General features: G+C 47.7%; 1 protein-coding gene and 1 non-coding gene across 5 annotated transcripts in view; both read left to right on the top strand.

The window, feature by feature from the left end:
- The window catches only part of LOC119160983 (scoloptoxin SSD14-like), a 236,204-nt gene that overhangs the window by 100,516 nt on the left and 110,854 nt on the right, over positions 1–24,834 (top strand). For 2 of the 4 annotated variants that reach the window (XM_075889795.1, XM_075889793.1), the window contains exon 2: positions 5,985–6,124. In XM_075889795.1, coding sequence (XP_075745910.1) covers positions 6,096–6,124 — 29 coding nt within the window. In that variant the 5' untranslated portion in view covers positions 5,985–6,095. Of the gene's footprint in view, positions 1–5,862; positions 6,125–24,834 lie in introns of those variants that run through there. The other 2 variants (XM_075889792.1, XM_075889796.1) reach the window with 2 other exon arrangements.
- Positions 17,679–17,750, top strand: TRNAH-GUG (transfer RNA histidin (anticodon GUG)). The gene has a single exon. It is a non-coding gene; the product is annotated as a tRNA-His (tRNA).

The raw sequence follows: 24,834 nt of genomic DNA, 5'->3' as shown, positions 1-24,834 counted from the left end.
GTAGTTGCGAACCACGCCCACGTTGGAGCCGCAACACCACAATCCCCCGCTCGTTCGCGGGCCCTTTGGACAGCCCTTAGTTGTTCGTGGAGGTCGCCGTTTCTGAGGACTTCCTCCCAGTTCTCTTGATTATTAAAAGAGGCATTTTGTAAAGCCGAGCATTGCCAGAACACGAGACCTGACGGGCGATACCCCTCATGGCACACAGGGTAGTGTTGATCAATGTCCGTAGCAAGGTGACTGAACCTTCCTCTCGATGGATAAAGCTCTGATAATTTTGTTAAGTCGAAGCCGCCAGAACTTCGAACTTGTAACCAGCTTCAAGGCGGGAACCCAGTGATGAGCAACATAAAATAATTGCACAGGCCACTGTCCCCATAACCAAACAGTCTCTGTACAATGGTTCCTGCACATGGACCCTGTTCAACGACACCTGATGAACCGAAAGCTCGTGCAGATTGTCTGGTACACAACCTGTAGCATCACAAAAAGCAGTCAGCTTTCTATAGCTTATGCTGAACAACATACATACTTGTATGCTGTAGAAAGCATAATCTTTTTCGATGTGGATGTTTCCGATTTCTTCAAAGGAACAACCGGCTCGTTGTGCTGGAGCATCGTGAGCACGCACATCATTCCGTCTTTTTCAACGACCACCTAGCGCGTCATGAATTCAGGCGAATTACTCATTAAGTTGCCTGCTGCAAGCTGGGTGCTGGAGTTTTATTGCAGGTGATGCGAGTGCCATTGAAAACAACTCGTTTATAGATTCTCGTTGCGGCCATTGTCGTTGTTCAGTGGTGTGGTCTTCTTAATAACAGTAACGGCTGCTCATTAGTTAGTATAAATTTCCGTACCGGAAAGTAGCCTCGACAACTCGTCACAACAAGCACAAACGCCAGAAGTTCAATCTCATTTCGCCCAAAAAATTCTTTCGACCTCTGTCAACGCCCGATGACTGAGATCGATAGGTCCTCTTTGCTTGCTATGAATGAGGTGTAACGGAGCAGCAACGGTGTCGTAAGGTGATGCATCAAGTTTCAGTCGTGACGCTAGGCTCTGATCACAATGAGACAGGGTGTTCTGAACAGGTGGTAAAAACGCCAGGTCTTTAAAGAACTTCATAACGTTGTTTGTTTTATCGCACACTATACTCGTCTGACTTGTTTGCCTGAAACTTGCTCAACGGCACCGGAATGGTGGCCAAGGTAGCCAGGAAGTTGTTAGAAAATGGGACCTTGTATAGAATGAAAGAAGGACACTGACATCTCGAGCCACGTATGGTAATCTACGGATCTCGACGTTTCGTCTAGATTTGGTGTCAGCCCTCTCCATCCATGTGATAACAGATACTAGATGTCGAGTGCTCACTCATACGGCATTTCTCTGAATGAAGCAATATATCATACTTGAGTAGCAAGACTTCTTTGAAGTTATGGCACTTGCCGCTTCTTTGTGATATAAGAATATGGTCAGGACATGACTGAACTCATGATAGTGCTTCAAGTACTGTTTCTATCGTTCCCTGAAGGGTCGTCGGTAAGAAGCAATGCCAAAAGAAAGCCTGTTGTACTGGATGAGTCACTTATAGGAGTTCATAACTGTCAATTTCGTGCGCAACCTGGGAATACCATAGGCAACACGCGTACAAGTACAGGTTTATGCGATTGTCAGGGCTATCTCGAGTAGAGGGTATACCCTCTATTCGATATAGCAAAGCCCTATAGGGCTTTGCTTCACAAGCTGGGTTCAGTGGGAATCTTAACTCACGTGGATTCATGACTACTTACAAAAAATAAGATGCTGGGACCTTGGTCGACGATCTCTCTACGCGCAAAGCCACAAAATCGCTCTTGTTCTTCAAGACCGTCTTACTTCACGGGTGCCTGTGAAAGAACAGTGTGAGATTGCGCTGTGCAGTCTCGCGCTGACTACTTATCCATCTCCTTCTTACTCTTCTTTTCTCTCTACCTATTTGCGTTCTATTATTCCCTCTTTCCCCAACCCCAAGTAGAAGGCAGCCAACCGAGCTAAACTTGGTTAACCCTTCTACTTTTCCTCTCCATTCTTCTATGTATAACTGTCTTTTAACTCACCACAGATTCTCAGGGTCCCGTTTTTTTTCTGCACGGAGCAGATTGTAGTGGTCCATTAAAAATGAATACCAGATTATAAAGAGTGGCCGACAATACGAAAGACCCTAATTGGGCACGCTCACAACCACCGGTATAACTGAGGACCTTTCGCGAAAGACGGAAAGGCAGAGAGACCACAAGATCGCACATACGTTCTCGCGAAGACACGGAAGCGGTAACAGGTGTCCGCCGCGGTGGTGTTAAAGTGCTCGGCTGTTCACCCAAAGGTCACGCGCTCGTTCCCGCCCGCGGCAGTGGCATTTCGATGGTGACGAAACTGTGAAGTGCTGTGTACTGTGCGAGTTCAGTGCATGTTAAAGAACACTAGCCATTCAGAACTTTTTACCCTCCATTACGGCGTCTCTCGTATTTTAATCATGGTTCTTGGACGTTAAACCTCAGATATTATTATCAAAGTGCCAACGGCTGATGTGCGTAGATCTTTATCTCCGACAAGTAGGTTTACCTTAGCAAACATTTCATAACTGCATGCATAAGGACCACAAAGAGAAAAATAGACAAGCACAGGCGCAGACTTGCAACTAACCTTTAAAGGTAACGTATGAGCACACCCAAAAAATAAACCACTGCGTGTGCAGAAAAACTGCAATCATCCAAAGATTTCATTGCCTCCTATACGTCATCACGTGGGCTATCTACGCTGTTCAATGAACAACATTTCACTGCTGTGCAAGTTTGCAAAGGTATCACTGACACAGTCCTAAGCTTTTCTTCTTATAAGGTAGGCCTTTCGTATAGCGCTCGCCTCTGCTTCACTTACGTGAACTTGAGTATATAATTAGGATAATAATATGTGGGGTTTTACGTCTGAAAACAACGATATCACTACGTGAGACGCCGTAGTATAGAGCTCCGGAAATTCGGACCATCTGGTGTTCTTTAACTCGCACTGGCATCGCACAGTACAAGGGCTTCTACAATTCGGGCCCCATCAAAATACAACTGCCGGGGCCGGGACGGAACCCATGACCATCGGCTCAGCAGCCGACAACACTAGCACCTGATCCACCACGGCAAAAAAAAAAAAAGAATACAGACGCCTGTTTTCTAATGCATTGAGTAGAGAATAGGCTGATTCTCAAAGAGCTTGTGATTTTGTGTCGGTGCCAGGATTGCAGAGGACGAATGATACGATAAGCGTGTCACTTAACAAAGAAAGGACATTGACTGCATCAGCGATACCTCGGCGAGATAAAGTTCACTGAAAAGCGTAGATAAGCTTTGGGGTGATGCAGAACAGAGTAAATATTCTGTTGTGATAACGTTTTGGCCAGGCACGCGCACTGCTTGAATGCGCCTGTACATCTGGAATAAATCTTTGGTGCAAGTATGCGCCTGTCCCCGTCCATCGACCTTTTTGTGGTGGTCATTCTCACACTTAAAAAGAATGTTGGCCGATGTACTAACCCCCGTATTCAGAAACGCTGCTCGTCTCGGAATTCCATCCTTCACTCGAGTGAGTTGAGCACTGCGCCGCTGCTCGACTGAAATTGACGCTGCGCTTCTCAAGAATCGCTGCAGAGTATTGCCGATATGCAGTGACATGTTCGGCCAAGAAACGGCGCTCCCATCGACTTTTTAGAGTCCAAGAGAGCGCTTCAGTGAAGGAGCGATTGTGAATACGGGAGTAAGGCTGCCCTCTCTTTCTTCTTGTCTCTTCCTTCTCCTCTTCTTTCCGCTCTATTCATGTGTAAACTGCGATTCTGAGAACGTTTCGCAAGTTTCACGACACCTTGTTTCTCAGAAAGGCCGTTGTCGCGTAAATTTACGCGTCTGATCTAAAGCTTTTGCATTTCAAAGGCGTTTTCCGACGCTTGGATGGGCGCAGCAGGCGAAGCACGACAGAGTGCGTGACTAAAAGCCCCATAAAGTACAATTAGCAACATATGTAAGTCGGCTCCTCTCTCAAGAAAAATTTGGGGATCCTTAAGCTTCTCTGTTAGGAGTTTAACACGATAGCTGAACACTCTTTAAAAATCTAGTAAAAAGGTAGCAAGTGCTAGGAAATGGGCATATTAACTGCAACCCTTACTATCTTTCTTGGACCTTTACTAAGCTTTTGCTACCTGTTTATTACATAAGTTAGTAAACAGTTACTAGCTGCAAGCGTTACTAGCTTTTTGCTACTTTTTTACTACTTAGGTTAGTAAACAGTATAACTGTAACGAAAGAAGTAGTAACTGCAGCCGTTATTAACTTTCTTGCCCCGTTACTAACTTTTCGCTACCCGGCTTTTGACTGTCCAATTGTTGGTAATTTATGAGAAGAATCTTCTCGACGTATCCTTTTAAAATAAAATAATGGTGCAGAAGATATCCACGGATAGAGCAAAAAACATTTTGTTTTAAATTACGCAACTGATATATGTAAGTGTCATTCTGATATTGTCGAAACGAACAAGCACAAGTTAACGAAGCATAAGCAAGTTCTACACGCATTGAAATAGAGTCTCTCAATTACAACAAACGCAGTAAATTGCAGCAAATTAGCAAGGCAGGCGAATAAAAATTAACAAAATGGTCACAATTGATTCAGAGTCCCTCACTGCACTTTATCTCCAAATATCATCGTTATTTTGGCGGGTAAAACACCAAAAAACGAATATTACCTTCTACCCGCCGATATACTAGATGCGTGAAATATTCAAATTCACATGACTCTTAATCAGTTCGGTACCTTGTTTTCGCCTCTGTACATAATGCCTTTTTGTGGCTCTTCTATAATAGATATATTTGACATATAATTTTTCATAAGTAAGGCTGATTAAAATTTAGAACCGGGAGTAGCATGCGAAGCAGCGCATGAGTCGACCTAATGTTCCTTTCATCACGGGCACCTTGCCCGATGTCGACGCGTCCTTGCAAGTGGAGCACGCCAGGAATTCACTGTAGTCTCTGTTGTTGTTACTCGTGCCGAACTCTTCTTGGAGCACGCCATGCGGAGGCGCATGCGTTCATCGCGCGTCTGCAAAATATCGTTTCTCGACGGCCCCACGTGATTGCCTAGAGAATGCAAAAGGGGAGAGGCCACAGCCTCTTTGCACAGGCACTCACATTGGCTCATGAGTGTGTTCTGGCAGTGCTTGGTCCAGCTGTTGCGCGTGCGTAGTAAGGGTAGTCACACCACACTGGATTGAACTTCACCACAAGTTGCTCCGCATCTGAAAAAACCGTGACAGTGGACGAGAGAGAGAGCAAAGGACAAGTCCTGTGGGCCCCGCTGCCCTTCACTGTCCACCCCTCTGCCTCGTGCTTCTCCATTCGTTTCGTTTCACGCTGATTTATATTCCTGTTAAATATTTATCGCACACTCCTTGAGAGGGATAGTTGTAACACGAAAGCGGCACCTTCCGTGAGTGGGATAGTTGTAACACGAAAGCGTAATCTCAGCAGAGTCTTATTCACTCCTCTCTATAGTCTCCTTGCCTTCTTTTCTTTCTCTCTCTCTCTGAATTTACAGCCTTCATCTGAGCTATTGGCGCAGTAAACACATATCACTTTCACTGTGGCTTTGATGAACTTGTAGACGGAGAACGCATTCGCCAAGCCTCAACGGAGGCAGTTATCCCAGCCCGTGGTGTTGGTTTACCCACCCGCCCACGGCCCGCCACTTACGGTTCTTCGCGCCACCTTATCTGAGGCAACGGTGTCTGTCGCGTGTGCGTTATCTTACTTGGAGTTTCCTCCGTATCGCTGCCTCCGTTCCGTAACGACACGCGTCACAGTTAGTGAATGTATACCGCATGTCTAGTGTGGTCTCCCACGCTGACTGCGGCTGCAGAGACGGGCTCGACCATTTGTTTATTGCGTGCCGTTACTCTCGTCGCAGCACCGCTGGCTCGGAGTGCGTGGTGCCGCCGGCTCCGACGACGTTGAGCTCGACGCCAGTGGACGAGAAGGACGCGACGAAGCCAGGACACTAGCCACAGCTCCAGCCGCGATGGCGCAGGCGCAGGGACGTCAGATAGGGTGAGTATCCTGGCGAAGCACCAAGCAATTATGTCTCGTTTGCGCTTAGCGTAAGTGGCTGCAGGTATATCTATAGTTATGGTTTGCTTTAAGTACGCCAGAGGGCATGGCGATCGCGTAAATTACGCAATGCACAGACAATATACGTCAATAATAGACACATTTTATCCACTTTACCGCTATATTCCTCTCCATTATATTGCTGGAATACGACGTATTTCTCAGGGAACAGCCTTCTTATATACTTAGCCTCCGAGACCGGCCCACGTGCGGTGGTTATCGGCGAGCAGTACCATGTCCAAGATGCGACGTCGCAAGTATCGCACATGTTGCCTGCCTTGCGCTTTATCAATGATGGTTTAATTGGGCATTCTGTTGTTCAATGTCTGATAAGACTGTGTTGACGCGGTGGTGTTGACGCGGCCGCAGTGGCATATCACAATCGTCCCCATGTCGCCATAAAAGTCCCCCAAACTTCTTGAGGCAGGAGTCGACGTGAGCCGTAGTACATCTTCCAATGTGCATAATATGAAAGTGCATTGGCTCTAGCTTTTCCTAGATGTGCTCGTTCCAAAACTCTTTGTGGCAGTACGTACAGCCTTTAGGTAAGCATTCTTTGTTTTTGTTTTGTAGTAACGCACCCAGGAAGTTGAACGTACGGCTTCGAAGGAAGTCATTACTTTAAGTTAACAAGAGTTGGGATTGGCCCGGTACAAACTGTGCGGGCTGTTCTTGTCGCACACGGAAGCGATATTCCGAGTCAGCATTGGTGCGCCCAATCTGACCAGCTCTTTGTTAGCCGTCTTTCTACGATTCTGCAACAGACATCACTCTTAGTTCTAGTATATCATAGATATTTGTTTCCAGAGAGCTTTTAGTTTCTGTCTCCTTTCAGTGGACAATTAGATTGTTGTGGAGTGGTCTTTGTGGCGGAAAACATTAGCCACCGCCATGTTGTTGAATTCACGAAGTATCTAAAGTATCTGTACTTCTGGCTCCCGGTGCAGTAATGGTATCGCAGAAAGCTATCGGGATGACACGTGCTTCTGTGACGAGCAGAGAACCGAGTGCAAATATCACTCGATCTGCAAGTCATTCCACGCAGTGGGCTGGTGCAACGCGAGTTTGAAAAACTAATTTATTTTACTGCTATATATACGGATGATGTCACGATCTCTAGTTAGAGTGTAACCGTGTTTCGAACTTTCTCTCAAAAACAAAAGGTGAATATTTCTTTATACTTGCACAAGTATAAGGAAAGTTATCAAGATCGAATAATGGGCGACGGGCTCTCTTGCCGAATCACAGTCATGAAGTCTTTTGTTGACTCCGGATGTTCGAGACCTACATCACGTACTCTTCTTGTCACGTGCAGCGAACACTACCTTCTAGATGAAATGGGTTCCTGTTTCCAGGAAAAGAGACGACAAAAATAAGGCCGTAACACGTTTTCCATGGCTACTTCGCAGGCAACGAAAAAAAAAGGCAGATCCCACGTACAGTGGCAATCGGTGGTATGCGAAGCATAAATGAGAAATGTTGATATGTCACTTTAAAATCAGCACAACGTTGCGAGGTGGAGGAGGTAAAGATGCCGTACATGAATTCCGTGTCATAATTATCATGCTTGGATGTGTCGTTTACCTTCGTCATCCATTCACGTCACGTGATACCAAATTTAGTGTAAGTGGAGCTAGCGAAACAGCCACGAGTACGCTATGAGCGTGGTATGTTATCATGCTCTTACATCCTCGTTCCCCCCCAGGCCGTCATCAACATGGACCCCAAAATAGCTCGCGGACTTACTGGCCGAGACGCAGGACTCTCCTCAGGACACCTCACAGGGCATCATGAAGAGCAAAGTGTAACAAGCAGGCAGATATTGGAAAACCAATGCCTTACAAAACGCACGTACGCCCCTCCACATCCGAACTTAAGCAGCCAACAAGCCCGGGATTGGCGCCGCCTCCAAACGAACACATACCCCCACATATCAAAACTACACGCAATTTTTCCACAGATATACACAACAGGGGTGTGCCCATGGTGTAGTAACCACACAGCCACACTTACACACATAACCTACCAATGTACCGAGCGGCCAGCCAATGCAGTATCTAGGTTGGTGCGCTCACTACAAACACTCACAACGTGGTCTTGGGAGGCATGGCTTTCCGAGCTGGCACTGGGGAGCCAACTGGTGACCATAGCCCAGGCCCGGCGAGCCGCTGTGGCCAGTGGGGCTCTACAAGAGGGCTCCACCCGGGATTAGTCACGTAATTTTAATTCTTCAATAAAGTTTATTCTCTCTCTCTCATGTTCTTACATGACACACGTGTCAGGATTATCATGTTTGCACCAGTCATATATTTCGTTATCCATGGACGTCGCGTAACACCGAATTTGGTATATGTGGAGCTATAGCAAAACGGCCGTGAGTGCACCATTAAGGGCCCAATATACTCCAATGTAGCGTTGACGCGCGCGCACACTTTACACAGCGACGCTACGTTAGCAAAACGCGAGCACTCATACGCCAGGCGCGACCAGAGTTCGTTGGTTCGGCCCGACGGCAACCAGCGCGAAATGCGACATACTGCATTTCGCGCTGATGCCATAGAGTAACATTACTCTATACCGATGGGTTTACCAGCACCGAGCGTCTGCTTGAGCTTGGCATACACAACACGCTTGAAGAAATAGCAGAAGCCCAAGAGAGAGCACAGTTTGCAAGGTTATCTACTACAAGGTCGGGGAGCAGGAACTGGGCCAACACCCAATATCAATCAGACGCAATTACAATTATATCCCTTACAACATCAGGGAGACTATCACGGTATCTCCTATACCGAGAAACATGCATCCAGAACACAACGTCGGAAGAAGAGCAGCGAGGGCCAGGACTATACTTCGTCAAGTCTCAAACGAGGAACGAGGGGTCGTATTTGTTGACGCGGCTTCCTACGCCAATGGGAAAGCGTTTGTGGCAGTGGCAGTCGATGGGGCTGGCCATGTCGTCAACTCAGCGACGCTCAGGACGAAAGACCCAATCATTGCGGAACAAGTGGCCATCGCCTTAGCACTCAAGATGGATAACATTGAAGTCGTCTACAGTGATTCCATGGCAGCACTACGGGCGTTCGCCAAGGGGACGGTCTGTGAACAAACGCTGAAAATACTGCAAGGCAAGAACATAACGCATCATCTTCTGAGTTGGTTCCCAGCTCACCTTGGGCAAATCAACGATTCCCCTCCCAATCTTAACGAAGCAGCACACGAGGCGGCGCGAGAACTCTCCAACCGCGCCTCCCCGGGGTTGCGTTCTACCGGTGAAGGGGATAACCGGGAAATTCTTACAACATATAACGAGCTCACTAAACATTTCTACCTGTCTAGAAGGATTTTCCCTCCACCTCACAAAAATCTAACCCGGCCCCAAGAACTTACATTAAGGCTTTTGCAAACGCGGATGTACCCTACTTTGAAAATGTTACACATCATGTACCCTGACCTATACCCAAGTAATCTTTGTCCACATTGTGGGGAAATAGCTTCATTAGAACACATGCTCTGGCAGTGCAATAAATTCGCTCATTTATCGCACATCACTTCTGCCAGATGGGAGGCGGCAATCCGCAGCTCGTCCTTGGCAGATCAGCTCTGGGCTGTCCACCAAGCCCGCGAGGCGGCTGAGGAGCTTGGCATCTCAGTCCCCACGTGAGAGCTGCCCGCAACACAGTAATCTGTGTTTTGGAGGACCAAATAAAAGTTTATCCAATCCAATTCAATACCGATGGGTTACCCAGACAACACTGCGTCTCCCTCTTTTCGTGACGGAGGTACACCGGACGCGCTGAAACACGCATGCGTCAAAGAAACGCAGTGCGGCGCGCACCTGCGAGTATTTAGTAGGACCGGCGCCCGCCGTGGCAACGCCGGCTTGATGCCACGAAATAAACGCCGGCGAGCACGCGCACTACGTCATGTCGAAATGTACTGGCGCGTTGAGTGTGGCATGTAGTCATGTTCTCACATGACATGCATCTCACGATTATTATTATGTTTGCACCAGTCACATACCTTCATCATCCATTCACGTACAGTAATAATAAATTTGGTATATGTGACGCTAGCGAAACGGCTGCGAGCGCATCATGAGCGTGGCATGTAGTCATGTTGTTACATGACGCGCATGTCATGATCTTCATGTTAGGGCCTGTCACTTGTGTTCGCATTGCATTCATGTCATACCAAAAAAGCATAACAAGATGCCATGATAACGAAACCACCGCAAGAGCTGCAGGACCATGAAATGTAAATCATGACATTCTTGACATACGTGCCATGATTTTCATGTTATGACCACTGAAATATGTTTTTCGTACAGTCATCTAAGGCGATACCAAGTTTGGTATCAATACCTTTATCGGAACGGCCAGGAGAGCGAAAAGTCGTAGGCGGCTAGATAGATAGATAGATAGATAGATAGATAGATAGATAGATAGATAGATAGATAGATAGATAGATAGATAGATGGATAGATAGATAGATAGATAGATAGATAGATAGATAGATAGATAGATAGATAGATAGATAGATAGATAGATAGATACGCTCAAAGTCACCGAAGTTCGCTAAGAAATGCCGCATTTAAAAGATAGTGTTGCCATTTCACAGATCACGAGAAGGCGTTTGATTCAGTAGAAATATCAGCCGTCATGCAAACACTGCGGAATCAGGGCGTAGATGAAGTATATATAAACATACTGGAAGAAATCTACAGGGGATCAACTGCTACCATAGCACTTCATAAAGAAAGCAACAGAATACCAATCAAGAAGGGCGTAAGGCAGGGGGACACAATTTCCCCAATGCTATTTACCGCGTGCTTACAGGAGGTTTTCAGAAGCCTAGAATGGGAACAGTTAGGGATAAGAGTCAATGGAGAATACCTTAGTAACCTGCGCTTCGCCAATGACATTGCATTGCTGAGTAACTCGGGGGACGAATTGGAACTCATGATTACGGAGTTAGACAAGGAGAGCAGAAAGGTGGGTCTTAAAATTAATGTGCAGAAAACGAAAGTAATGTACAACAACCTCGGCAAGGAGCAGCGCTTCGAGATAGGTAATAGTGCACTTGAACTTGTAAAAGACTATGTCTACTTATGGCAGGTAATAACCGCAGAGCCGAACCACGAGATTGAAGTAACTAGAAGAATAAGAATAAGAACTCTCAAATTATGACAGGTAGATTGCCACTATCCCTCAAGAGAAAGGTATATAACAGCTGTATCTTGCCGGTACTTAGCTACGGAGCAGAAACCTGGAGACTTACAAAGAGGGTTCAGCTTAAATTGAGGACGACGCCGCGAGCAATGGAAAGAAAAATGGTAGGTGTAACCTTAAGAGACAAGAAGAGAGCAGAGTGGATTAGGGAACAAACGGGGGTTAAGGATATCATAGCTGAAATCAAGAAAAAGAAATGGACATGGGCAGGGCATGTAGCGCGTAGACAGGATAACCGCTGGTTATTAAGGGTAACTGACTGGATTCCCAGAGGAGGGAAGCGGGTTAGGGGGAGACAGAAGGTTAGGTGGGCAGATGAGATTAAGAAGTTTGCGGGTATAAATTGGCAGCAGCAAGCACAGGACCGGGTTGACTGGTGGAACATGGGAGAGGCCTTTGTCCTGCAGTGGACGTAGTCAGGCTGATGATGATGATGATGATGATGATTGCCATTTACGAGCGTAGTTTCAAGATCACGAAAATAGAAGGGCTCTATAGCGTATAGAAGGACTTTGAAATGTACAACGCTGAGCTTACGAAAACGAACTACCAAATAAACTTGAGAAGCACGGACTGCTGGGTGAGTTGGTAATTCCCCTATACAGAGTTATGCGAAAAAAAAAAATTGAAGTACAAAAAGAAGACACATGAACACAGAGCACACTAACAACTGAAACTTTATTGGAGAAAACAGACATATTGTTACGGGAGAATAACTTTACTTTATAAAACGAGGAATAAACTCGGTGGTGGACAAGATGGCGCCCAGTTGGCTCACAGATCTGACAACATCGTCCTCCTCTTTGTCTTCTTCGTCGTTCTCATCCTACCGTTACATGATTTCCCCGGCGGCTGGAGCACCGACCCGGTGCTAATCAGGAGGCACTGGAGTAATACGGTTTGAGTCGCGTAACATGCACTACGTCAGTGTGAGGGTGAAGGATGGCGGGGTCCGTAGGGGTGATTTCGTATGTGACGTCAGTTACTTGGCGTAAGATACGGTAGGGACCTGAATAGCGTGGGAGTAGCTTCTCCGAAAGTCCAACGCGGCGCGAGGGGAACCATAACAGAACGAGATCTCCGGGTGTGAAGTGGACGTCACGATGGCGGGCGTCGTATACGCTCTTCTGATAGTCCTGGGAGTCCAGTAAGCGTCGTCGAGCAACTTGGCGTGCCGCTTGGGCCTTCATTATTGCATCACGAGCGTACTGAGACTTGTCATTTAGTCCGGCCGGCAGGAGGGTGTCGAAAGGTAGCGCAGGGTCACGGCCGAACAACAGAAAAAAAGGAGAGAACCCAGCGGTGTCGTGTCTGGAAGAATTGTACGCGAATGTTACAAACGGTAACGTAGTGTCCCAGTCGCGGTGATCGGCGGAGACATACATGGAGAGCATGTCGGTGAGAGTGCGATTGAGGCGCTCCGTTAGACCATTTGTTTGTGGATGGTAAGCAGTCGAGAGCTTGTGTTTAGTGGCGCAGGAGCGGAGGAGGTCATCAACCACTTTGGAAAGGAAGTAGCTGCCTCGGTCGGTAAGGAGTTGTCGAGGGGCGCCATGATGTAAGATGACGTCCTCCAAAAGGAAATCGGCCACGTCAGTTGCACAGCTGGTTGGAAGGGCCCGTGTGATCGCGTATCGGGTAGCATAATCGGTTGCTACTGCAATCCACCGATTACCCGCAGCTGACGTAGGAAAAGGGCCAAGCAGGTCCACGCCAACACGGTAGAATGGGTCTTGTGGGATGTGCAGTGGCTGAAGACGTCCGGCCGGAGGGGCATTTGGTTTTTTCCGTCGTTGACAAGGGTCGCAGGCTGCAATATAACGGCAGACGTCGCGGTACATGCCAGGCCAGAAGAAGCGCCGGCGAACTCTGTCGTAGGTCCGTGACACGCCGAGGTGACCCGCTGTAGGTGCATCATGAAGCTGGGCGAGAACAGTGTGACGCAATTGAATGGGAACGACGAGTAGTCTTTCGGGGCCGTCAGGACGCATATTGCAACGGTACAATACACCATCATGTATTTCAAACATTCGAAGGGAAGAGTCGGGCCTCACCGATGTGAGCCTTCGGATAATACCGTCCAAGAAAGTATCTCGTCGCTGCTCGATTCCAATGTCATGAAACGCGGATAGAGAGAAAACGTCGATAGGAAGGGTGGTTGTAGAGGAGTCGCCGTCTGGAGGGTCGACAGGATACCGGGACAAGCAGTCCGCATCTTGATGCAGGCGGCCGGTTTTATACAGGACTGAGTAATCAAATTCTTGAAGGCGCAGCGCCCAACGGCCAAGACGGCCTGAAGGGTCTTTAAGGGACGAAAGCCAGCACAAGGCGTGGTGATCTGTGATTACTGTGAATGGCCGGCCGTACAAATAGGGACGAAATTTACCGACTGCCCAAACAAGTGCCAAACATTCCCGTTCGGTTATTGAATATTTTCTTTCAGCAGGCGAAAGAAGGCGGCTGGCATAAGCAACAACACGGTCTCGTCCTTGTTGTTTCTGGGCGAGGACTGCACCGATGCCATAGCCACTTGCGTCTGTACGAACTTCTGTTGGAGATGAAATATCAAAGTGGGCGAGGATAGGCGGAGACGTAAGCAGACACACTAGATTTTGAAACGCATCTGCTTGCTCAGGGCCCCAGATGAAGCCAGCGTCTTTTTTGAGAAGTTGAGTGAGAGGGCGTGCTACGTCGGCGAAGTTTTTAACAAAGCGGCGGAAGTAAGAACAGAGGCCAACGAAACTGCGAACGTCTTTGGTACAGGTTGGTACAGGGAAATCTCTTACTGCGCGTATTTTATCTTGATCAGGGCGAACCCCCACGGAATCAACGAGGTGTCCGAGGACAGAAATTTCACGACGGCCGAAGTGGCACTTTGCCGAATTGAGTTGCAGGCCCGCCTTACGAAAGACAGATAGGATTTTCGATAGCCTTTCAAGGTGCGTCGCAAAAGAAGGCGAAAAAACGATAACGTCGTCCAGGTAGCACAGGCAGATGGACCACTTGAAGCCGTGCAACAGAGCGTCCATCATACGTTCGAATGTGGCGGGCGCATTACATAAACCGAATGGCATCACTTTAAACTCGTAAAGGCCGTCGGGAGTGATAAACGCCGTCTTCTCACGGTCCATGTCATCAACGGCAATCTGCCAGTACCCAGAGCGGAGGTCAATGGAGGAAAAATATTTTGCGCCGTGAAGGCAATCGAGGGCATCGTCTATGCGTGGTAAAGGGTAGACGTCCTTCTTCGTTATTTTGTTTAAATGGCGATAATCGACGCAAAATCTCCAGCTGTTGTCCTTCTTCTTTACAAGTACAACAGGGGACGCCCAGGGACTGCATGAAGGCTCGATGATATTCCGAGAAAGCATTTTGTCGACCTCCTGTTGGATGATGCGCCGCTCTGCATGGGAAACACGGTAGGGTCTCCGATGGATGGGACTCGTATCGCCTGTATCAATCCGGTGCTTAACAACGGACGTCTGGCCGAGTGGGCGGTCGCCAAGGTCGAAGATGTCCCAAAAAGATGCAAGCAGGGGACGCAGGTCGTTAGCTTGTTCTTTCGGCAAGTCGGGGGCAATCATCTTGGTTAACACACTTTGGTCTGATGGAGGAGTAGACGAAGTTTTTTCGGCACTCGGGATGCTGTCATAACTTAGAGTGCAAATATGGCACTCTGCCGCCGGCACGATCTCGGCTAGAGATATACCACGAGGGAGGACTTGTGTACCTAGTGAAAAATTCACTAAGGGTAGGCAGGATGCATTGGCCGTAATAGTGATGACGGTGTGAGGAAACGCAACGTTGTGCGAAAGCAGGACGTCAACATTGGGGGACACAATATAAACACCGTCTGGGACAGGTGGAACAGGGGAGACGCCTATGTAAGCTACTGTTCGTTGAGGGAGACGCAGGTGTTCTGTAGAACAAAGCCGACTTGGAGGGCAACTTGGAGGATCAACAACATTAGGTAGAGCGAGTTGCACTATACCGGCAGAGCAGTCTATCAAGGCCGAATGTTCAGACAAAAAGTCTTGGCCCAAAATTATGTCATTAGGGCAGTGTTCTAAAACATAAAACAGAACTGATGTGTGGTGTCCGGCGACGCTGACGCGAGCTGAGCACACACCAATTACGGCGACTTTTCCACCATCGGCCGTTCGGACCACAGGAGTTGGGCCAGGAGTAAGGACTTTCTTCAGCCGTGCTCTAAGGTCAGCGTTCATGATAGACACGTGTGCGCCAGTGTCAATGAGGGCTGTAGTAGGTACACCGTCGACGTCAACATTGATAAGGTTCTGATGTGCGGGCAAGGTCAGTAGAGGATTTTGGGATCGGGTCGGTATTGCAGCATCACCTCCAAGAGCTGCTCCCGTCAGTTTTCCGGAGGTGAACGCCGGAACGAGCTTGGGGACGGCGATCGGCGAGATGGGGGCGAGCGGGAGAAACGGCGTTGTGGCGAAGGGGAGCGGCTGGATCGGGGGCGCGAGGAATTCTCAGGCGTTAGCGGCTCTGTTTTCGGTGATGAGCGTGAATTCCAGACAGGTGGGCGATGGGGCGGAGGGTGAGGCCACGGAGCAGAGCTGGACCAAGCACGGCAGTGACGCGAAATGTGGCCTATACGACCGCAATTGAAGCATATCGGCCGGTCGTCTGGGGTGCGCCATACCGCCGGGTCGCGATAATGTGGGCTGGCAGAAAAACGTCGGTTGGGCGGAACAGTCACGGGTGGATTTGGTGTGGCGTAGTCTGGACGATGAATGGAGCAGACGTTTAAGCCGGCGTTGGCCAGTTCTTGCCTCACGACGGTCTGTATGAGAGAGACGGTGGCGTGATAGCTTTCGGAGTTGGGGGAGGCTGACACGAGTGGAGCTGCGGCTTCTATTTCCCGACGGACAATACGGACAACGTCACCGGGACTTTCCGTAGAAGGCAGGCGAGGGTCTTCGCATGTGGACGTTGCAGCCGTGTTTGGAAGCCGGGCAAACTGGTGGAGAACACGGCGGCTCTTCGCTTCTTCAAAGCGCCGGCATTCAGAAATAATGTCGTGGACCGTAGATGAATTCTTGAACACAAGAAGGTGAAAGGCGTCATCTGCTATGCCCTTAATAATATGGCCAACCTTATCGGCTTCGGACATCTGCGAGTCTACCTTGCGGCACAAAGCGAGCACGTCCTGAATGTACGTGAGGTATGATTCGGTGCACGTCTGAACTCGACGTGCGAGCTCGTTTTGGGCGGCGCGTTGACTTCCCACAGGCCTGCCAAATAGCTCCCGGAGCTTTTGCTTGCATAACTCCCAGCTAGTCAGTTCTTCCTCGTGCGTCTCGTACCAGACCTTTGCGGTACCTCTGAGATAAAAAATCACGTTGGCCAGCATGAGCGTTGGATCCCATCGCATACGTACACCCACTCGTTCGTATGACTTCAGCCAGGCTTCTACGTCAATGCCATCAGTGCCAGAAAAGGTACCTGGATCTCTCGGGGGCTCCAAGATGAGGGTTGACGGTCCAGTTGGAGAAAGCACGGACGTAGTTGGAGAAGGCACGGTAGTCGGGGAAGGGTCGGCATTGTTGACTGCAGTCGCCATGGGGGAGACCACTAGGCGCCCGCTACGAAGCTCCGTTTTGCGTGAAGTGAGTACCCAGCACCTCCACCAATGATGTTACGGGAGAATAACTTTACTTTATAAAACGAGGAATAAACTCGGTGGTGGACAAGATGGCGCCCAGTTGGCTCACAGATCTGACAACATCGTCCTCCTCTTTGTCTTCTTCGTCGTTCTCATCCTACCGTTACAATATATATGCGGTAACGAGAACACGTGTGGTGAAAGAAAATTATCCGACTACACTAGATTAGATTAGATTAGATCAGACCAGATTAGAGAAAAACCAAATAAAGTTGGCTTCAGAACCGTACGCATATGTCCGTTTGTTTCACGGCTATACCCCGTTAACAATGGTACAGACATCTGGCTGATAAAGAAACAAGAACACAGACCACAGAAAACTAGCATGTGTTCGAACATTTAGTCCCGTCTTATAGCGTTGTTTTCGGGTAATATAGTTCACTTGATTATGCAGGGAAATCCAGGCTGATTCATTTGTAAAGATGGTAACGAGTGACAAGAAGCCGATACACGACCACTTGGTACAACGGCATTTGAATTTGGCGCTCCTCCTGTTGATCTACTTCGGCGAACCGGTTTTATTTCTTTAGGGTGGGGTCTAGTTTTTGCGCACTGACACCCGTCCCATCGGGCAGCCGTGATCGTATAGTGGTTAGTACCTTGCGTTGTGGCCGCAATAACCCAGGTTCGAATCCTGGTCACGGCAAAATTTTTAATCGTTTTTTTTCTTTCCGTTATTTTTTGTATTCTTCCTCAAAATGGCACCTTTCATCACCTGACACAAGACTGACGCATAATGGGTTTTTGATTGCAGTTCTGAACCAGGCGCTTGGGATTTTGATGCGCATCATAGCAGTCAATACATTTTATTTCAGCGTACTTATTGCGTTTGCATTGTGTTGCTATTTTCATTACCTACTACATTTACCGTCCAATTTAGGCTCACATTCAGACTAACCTATAACCGTCACGGTAGCCGTTGGAAAGAGCCTCAGCCGGCCAGCCTAAATCATTCTTTCGTCGGCTCTCACGCGCGTCGGACGCAAGAATCATGTGCTCCGTAGGAGCGGCGTTTGCGGCACATACTAGCCGCGGTAACAGGATGACCGAAGACCAAGACGCAGGATATGAGATTATTTTGCCACCACTGCCCAAGGGACGCGTCGCGCAAAACACCGTGTTTTTACACGGTGATGTGCGCGGCAGACCGTATCGAGTCGAAGATTTCCGAGACGCGCTCGGACCTACAGGACTGCTGCCGGAGGTGTTGGCACTGGGGGCCTACCAGATAAATCATGTCTGGGCAGTCACCATGAACAACGCGGACGCTACGAAACGCTTGCTGGACGTGTAGGAGCTGAAAGTCAAGGGCCGACGCTGCATCATCGTAGACCCCCAGGATCAGCAGGTGCGGCTGCGTCTTCATTGGCTGCTGTACGGCGTCAACGATGAAGACGTGCGAACGGCGTTGGCGGCTTTTGGGAAGGTCGTACAAGTCACAAGGGAGCAATGGCGTGTTCAAGGTGTCAGCGACAAGGGTTCAACCACACGGACTGTGCTTCTTAAGCTCAAGAGTGGCGTGAAGGTTGAAGATCTTCCGCATCAAATCAGGGTGGCCGGTGAACTGGCACTTGTGGTTGCACCTGGTCGGCCAATGCAGTGTCTGCGCTGCCAAGGTACCGGCCATGTTAGAAGAGAGTGTAAGGTACCCCGATGCTCGCGTTGTCGGCGGTTCGGCCACAGCGAAGATGCGTGCATGCGCACGTACGCATCGGCTATCGGACCAGCCGAAGGTGAAGACACAGCAGAGTTGGTGATGGACGTGACCGAGGCTGAAGACGCGGCGAAAGGCGCGGGCGACGCGGTGAACCCAGAAGCTTCAACAGGTACAGTTACACCGACTGGCGGTGATGAACCAGCAGCCAAAGCGGACATAGCATCTGGGGAGGTGGTTACTCAAAAGCCAGCCGGCCAAACCGAAGAAGGCTTCACAAGCACCCCATCGAAGGAGCCTGAGCCGGGTGAATTAACCGAACTTCCAGTGTCGTGCGAGAGTATCAGTGGTGGGGCGCCAAGCAAAAGACCCCGCGAGCAGTCTGCAGGACGGCGTGAGGCGTCCAGCGAAAAGCAAGAAGAGGGGCCACCTGCGAAGGCGGCAACTTCGTTCAGACGCAGCAGCACAAGGCTGCGTCCCAACCCGATATCGGACAATCACTGGCCACCTTTGTCCTCCAGTGGCACGGGTCCACCTGGAGGCTCCGAAGATGTCTAGCTCTATGCTAGACGCCGAAGGTAAGCACCATGCCCCGGGCTAACTTCTTAACTATGTAGACATGGCTGTTGTACCGAAACTTAGAGTGGCAACGTTAAATGTTCGAGGTCTTGCCGCCAAGCGGAAACAGAGCCAAGTCTACAGGCTGCTCGTGGATCATGATTTGGATATACTAGCTGTACAAGAAACAAAAGTAGACGGTGAGGAGGAGGCCCGGGGCATGGTGCTGAGGTTCACGACGCGTTACTACGCAATTGTAACTCAAGCAATAGGCACTTCTGCAGGCTGTGTTTTGTTCATTAAGAAGGTACCGGGTCTGGTAGTGCAAGATACCTTTTCTTGCCCGTCTGGTAGATTGGTTTCCTGTGATTTAGTATTCAATGAATGTCAGTGGCGTATAGTGTGTATTTATGCACCAACCATTTGCGAGGAGCGAGCAATGTTTTTTTTCCAGCCTAAAGCAGCACTTCACTTTGGAAAGGAAATATGTATTACTGGGTGATTTTAACTGCGTCCTCAATGGGCGAGATCGAGCAAACGGACGCGCCATTTACGATAAAAGTAGTAGGACGCTAGCGGACGTAGTTACTGAATTCGAGTTAGAAGACGTGGGCAGCTGTATGGAGGGAACGCGGGATGTGCGTTTCACACATTTTCAGGGGAATAGCCATGCGCGCCTTGATCGCATTTACGTGTCGCTTGAATTAATAGCCCACTGCAAGACCTATGCTGTTTACCCAATACAATTTAGCGATCATTGTTTAGTTAAATGTGATATGGGAGAGAAAACAAAAGGTGGAACTTTCTCATAGGAGCTGTGGAAGATGAATTCCACTTTGATCACTGACGAGTATTTCTTAGATCAGGTAATGAACTGTATCAATGAAATAAAAATGGATGATGAAGTTAAACTTGCAGAACAATGGGAACAGTTCAAGCAGCGAATAAAAATAAAAGCTATTGATCGTTCTTGCGCATTGAGTTACGAAAGGAAAAAGAAAGAAAAAGAACTCCGAAAGACTTTGGAAAGACTAATAGACTTGGAGTGCAAAAAACCGGGAGAGTATAAAATTGACATACGCAATATTAAGCAGAAACTTGCTCTGTTTGACGAGGAACGCTACCGCGGTGCTCTCGTCCGTGCTAGGGCTGAGGCATTAGCGGCTGGAGAGACGCCGACCAAAAGAGCGTTAGGCGTGGAGAAAACGAACGCTCGACGGAATCATATCGAAAAAATAGAGAAAGACGGTCACGAAGTAACTGATACGGACAGCATTTTATCCGTATTTTCAAGTCATTTTGAAACCCTTTTTGCGTGTAGACAGGTAAACCTAGAAAGATTTAAAGACGAATATTTAGGACGCATGCCGCAAGTGAATGAGGAAGTGAAAAACGCTTTGGAATTATCTATATCTGCATCTGAAGTTGAACGGGCGATTGATAAGTTAAATCCCGGGAAATCTCCAGGACCAGATGGTCTTTGTGCCAAGTGGTACAAATGTTTTAAAAGTGAATTGTCTTCAATACTTGCGGGCGTATTTAATGAGGCATATCAGGAAAAGAAATTACCACCATCCTTTGGTGAATCGCGTACCGTTCTGATTCCGAAAACAGACGAGGTCGAAAAGCTCAGGCACGTCACAGCGTACAGGCCAATCGCACTGACAAATGTAGACTACAAAATATTAATGAAAATTTTGGCAGCTAGACTTCAGTCAGTTATAAAAGATATCGTTGGTCCACACCAAACGTGTGGAATCAAAGGGCGGTCAATAGCTACAAATGTTCATAAAATGCGATCCGTGCTCGAATGTGTTGACACCAGTCAAGCTCGTGTGGCCATACTTCAGCTGGATCTGGAGAAAGCGTTTTATTGCGTTGCCCACGCTCTTTTGTTTGCAGTATAGGAGCACATTAATGTTGGTAAGATAATTATTGACGGAGTAGCCATGGCATACCGGAATGGTAGTACGAGACTAATTATTAACAAGACATTGGGCCCCCCCATTAGAATTGAGCGCTCAGTGCGTCAAGGTTGCCCTGTTAGTCCACTTTTGTTTTGCATCTATATTGAAACTTTATGTAGGTCGATATTGCAGGATGACATCATTAATGGGTTTAGAGTACAATCTTCAGAGGTCAAGCTACTCGCATACGCTGATGATGTTGCTATTTGTAGCACTTCCTATGTAGGTATTGAAGAATCAATCAGAGTTTCTAAATCTTTCGCCGAAGTTACAGGAAGCCACATAAACTGGGGTAAATGCCTCGGCTTCTGGCATGGATATTGGCCTTCAACACCAGAATTTTTTGCAGCAATTAAATGGACAAGAACGCCAGTTAAATATCTCGGAGTACCGCTTGAGTCATACAAAAGTACTGATGAATATTGGACACAGCAAACGAAAGAAATTAAAGAGAAAGCGAATAGGTGGAATGCAACCTATCTGTCCATGTTTGCAAGGGCTACTGCATGCAACTGGTTTTTTGTGTCAAAGCTGTGGTATGTGATGCAAGTGCTGTACTGTTCCCGGGTCAATGTGCAAAAATTACATCGGGTGTTTGCAGTATTTGTGTGGGGTTCTAACTGGGAAAGGTGCAGTCGCACGAATTTGTTTAGACGGGTGAAGTGTGGAGGCCTTGGGCTAGGACATCTGTTTATCAAGCAGTTAGTAAATAGGTTTTTCTTTTTTCGCGAGACAAGAGATCCTTTCCTACTAACAGTGTGTCAAACAAGACTAAGTAGACTGTTGCCCGAGTTTGTCGTGAGCACTCAAGTTACCACAGGGGCTGCGCAAGGATACATGAAGGAAGTTGTGGCCAGCGTGCGGTTTTTGTGTGTTCGGTTTTCAACTGACTACCTGTGGTCTGTTGGAAAGAAAAAACTGTACAAAGATTTATGTGACACGATGCTCCCCGTCCCATTGTACAGAGCGCTATATACAGCACGCAAGGGCCAGAATGTACTTAAACGAGTTAAAAAAATGCCAGCAGCTCCAAGTGCGAAAACGTTCTTTTTCAAATTACACACTGGAACACTTCCTGTAAGAACCTTCCTAGAGGAGCGTGGGTTTTATATGCCTTGGGGATCTCACTGTCTGATCTGTAAGAAACCGGAAACAATTGACCATGTTTTTCTGCACTGTTGGGAAGGAGTTTATTTTTGGGACGTATTACAAAGGACAATCAAAAAAGAGTTCCCGTTAGATCCTCATGGGATCAGGTATTTGGATATAGAGAATGATGATGGATTACCTTTCGATTTTTTTATGATGACTGCCTTGCACAGTATATGGCGCTCTAGAATGGCTGGATTTCATTGTGACCCAGACAGAAGACCAGCAAGAGAGTATTTTAAAGAAAGCATCTCAAGATTACTCGAGGTAGTAAGAACAGATGAATGTGTACCTTTATGGGTAGAAAGGGTAGAAGCCCTACTGACCATGAAGGAATTCTAGAACGTGATGTGTTATAGTAATGCTGGACGGGCTTAGTTATTTTCCAGTTTTTTGTATTGCTCAATGTGAATTGTAATATATTAAGCGTAGCAACCCGCATGTGAAGTTTACCGGAAATAAAAAAAAAAGCCGGCCAGCCTAAATTCTATAGTAATCATTACCTTGCGTTGTGGCCGCAATAACCCAGGTTCGAATCCTGGTCACGGCAAAATTTTTTATCGTTTTTTTTTCTTTCCGTTATTTTTTGTATTCTTCCTCGAAATGGCACCTTTCGTCACCTGACACAAGACTGACGCATAATGGGTTTTTGATTGCAGTTCTCAACCAGGCGCTTGGGATTTTCATGCGCATCATCGCAGTCAATACATTTTGTTCCAGCGTACTTATTGCGTTTGCATTGTGTTGCTATTTTCATTACCTACTACATTTACCGTTCAATTTAGGCTCACATTCAGACTAACCTATAACCGTCACGGTAGCCGTTGGAAACAGCCTCAGCTGGCCAGCCTAAATTCTACAGTAATCATTACCTTGCGTTGTGGCCGCAATAACCCTGGTTCGAATCCTGGTCACGACAAATTTTCTTCTCTTTGTAGATCAATTATTATTTGCATTCTTTCCGAAAAAAAAAAAACCGTGCCTGGGCGCTCATAATACTGCCTCGCGGGTGGCATGCAGCCCGTGGCGTACAGGTTGCTAACCTTTGCTCTATACAATCACAGCTATCAAAATGCAACAAAATGTGGCTAATCTTGCTGTGTAGCACGACATCTTGACCGGCATAAATTTTGCAGAAATTGCTGCCTCACCATCCGAAATAAATTTAATGTGAATGATGACCTGCAGTTGACTATGACATATCTGATTACGGCACGTTTGAATAATAGCGGTGCTGTACAAGTGTGATTTTATTAAGTTCCTAGACACCACTCAGCATTTGCGTAGCCAGGGGGTGGCACACCGGGCCATAATTCCCGCACCCCCGAAAATGTCTTTTTGGCGCACACAGTGAATGGAATGGAATGTTAAAATTCAAGTTTCGCCCTGCAGTACGCGCTTAGCGCGTACTGGTCGGCGTCCCCCACTTAGGGAGCTACCTCATCAATCAATCAATCAATCAATCAATCAATCAATCAATCAATCAATCAATCAATCAATCAATCAATCAATCAATTGTAGCAGACGCACGCAGCGGCCACCAGGCATACAGAGTGAAAAATGACCATTACAAAAAGCCTCCCCCCCCCTCTCTTCTTCTCTCCGAAACCAAGGAGGTGCCTTACCGAAAAAAATTTTCGCCGACACCTTTGCCTTATAGATGTTGCATATGAATGTCGGCAAAGAATGCAAAGGACATGCGAAATGATCGAACGTTATAGCAAGGCGAGGATCACGCAGCAATTTTTTTTCTGGCTGTATTTATCTCGAGTGCCTTTGGGTGCGCGCTCCAAGCGCCTTAAGAACAATCGCCGAAATATAATAAATAAGACGTGGCTGATTCTTCTATATTGGAATCAGTATAACGCAAAAGTGAAACGTGTCTTTACAGAAGTTGTTCAGCGTTTATTGTGCATTGTTTCAGCAACAGCGACAAATATCAAAGTCAGGTTAGGAATGACAAGCAGCTCGAAACTTAAAGCACACACGAAATTGCGGAAGTTGGCGTACACAGGACGAACGCAGACTAACAACTGTCACAGTGTTCAAACAGAAAGGAAGACGCGCAAAACGAGCGCACGGGATACACAGGGCAAACGCGAACAACTGTGGCAATTCTTTCTGCGCCGTTTGTCAGCAGCGCGCTACTTTTGCAAACGCGGCCGTGGCAGCATGCGAAGTGGCCTTCGTCCTCTTCCGAATTACAAGTCTGATTAGCGCACGCGCATGAAAGACCACATTCCGTGGAGGCGGCACTTCGTGGAGAAGCGGACCTTTACAGCACGCGCAACACGAGCCTGTATTGCCATCTCGCCCCTAATAACGAAAACACGCCAAAGTTTCGAAGCTCTGAGGACTGCCAAATAGTTTATGGTGAATATAAATGGCTTGCCGTTATCATA

This window comes from Rhipicephalus microplus, chromosome 3, assembly GCF_043290135.1.
Source record: "Rhipicephalus microplus isolate Deutch F79 chromosome 3, USDA_Rmic, whole genome shotgun sequence".
Classification (NCBI taxonomy): Eukaryota; Metazoa; Arthropoda; class Arachnida; order Ixodida; family Ixodidae; genus Rhipicephalus; species Rhipicephalus microplus.
Note: the sequence above shows the minus strand (reverse complement) of the source record. Positions and strands in the feature narration are given on the sequence as shown.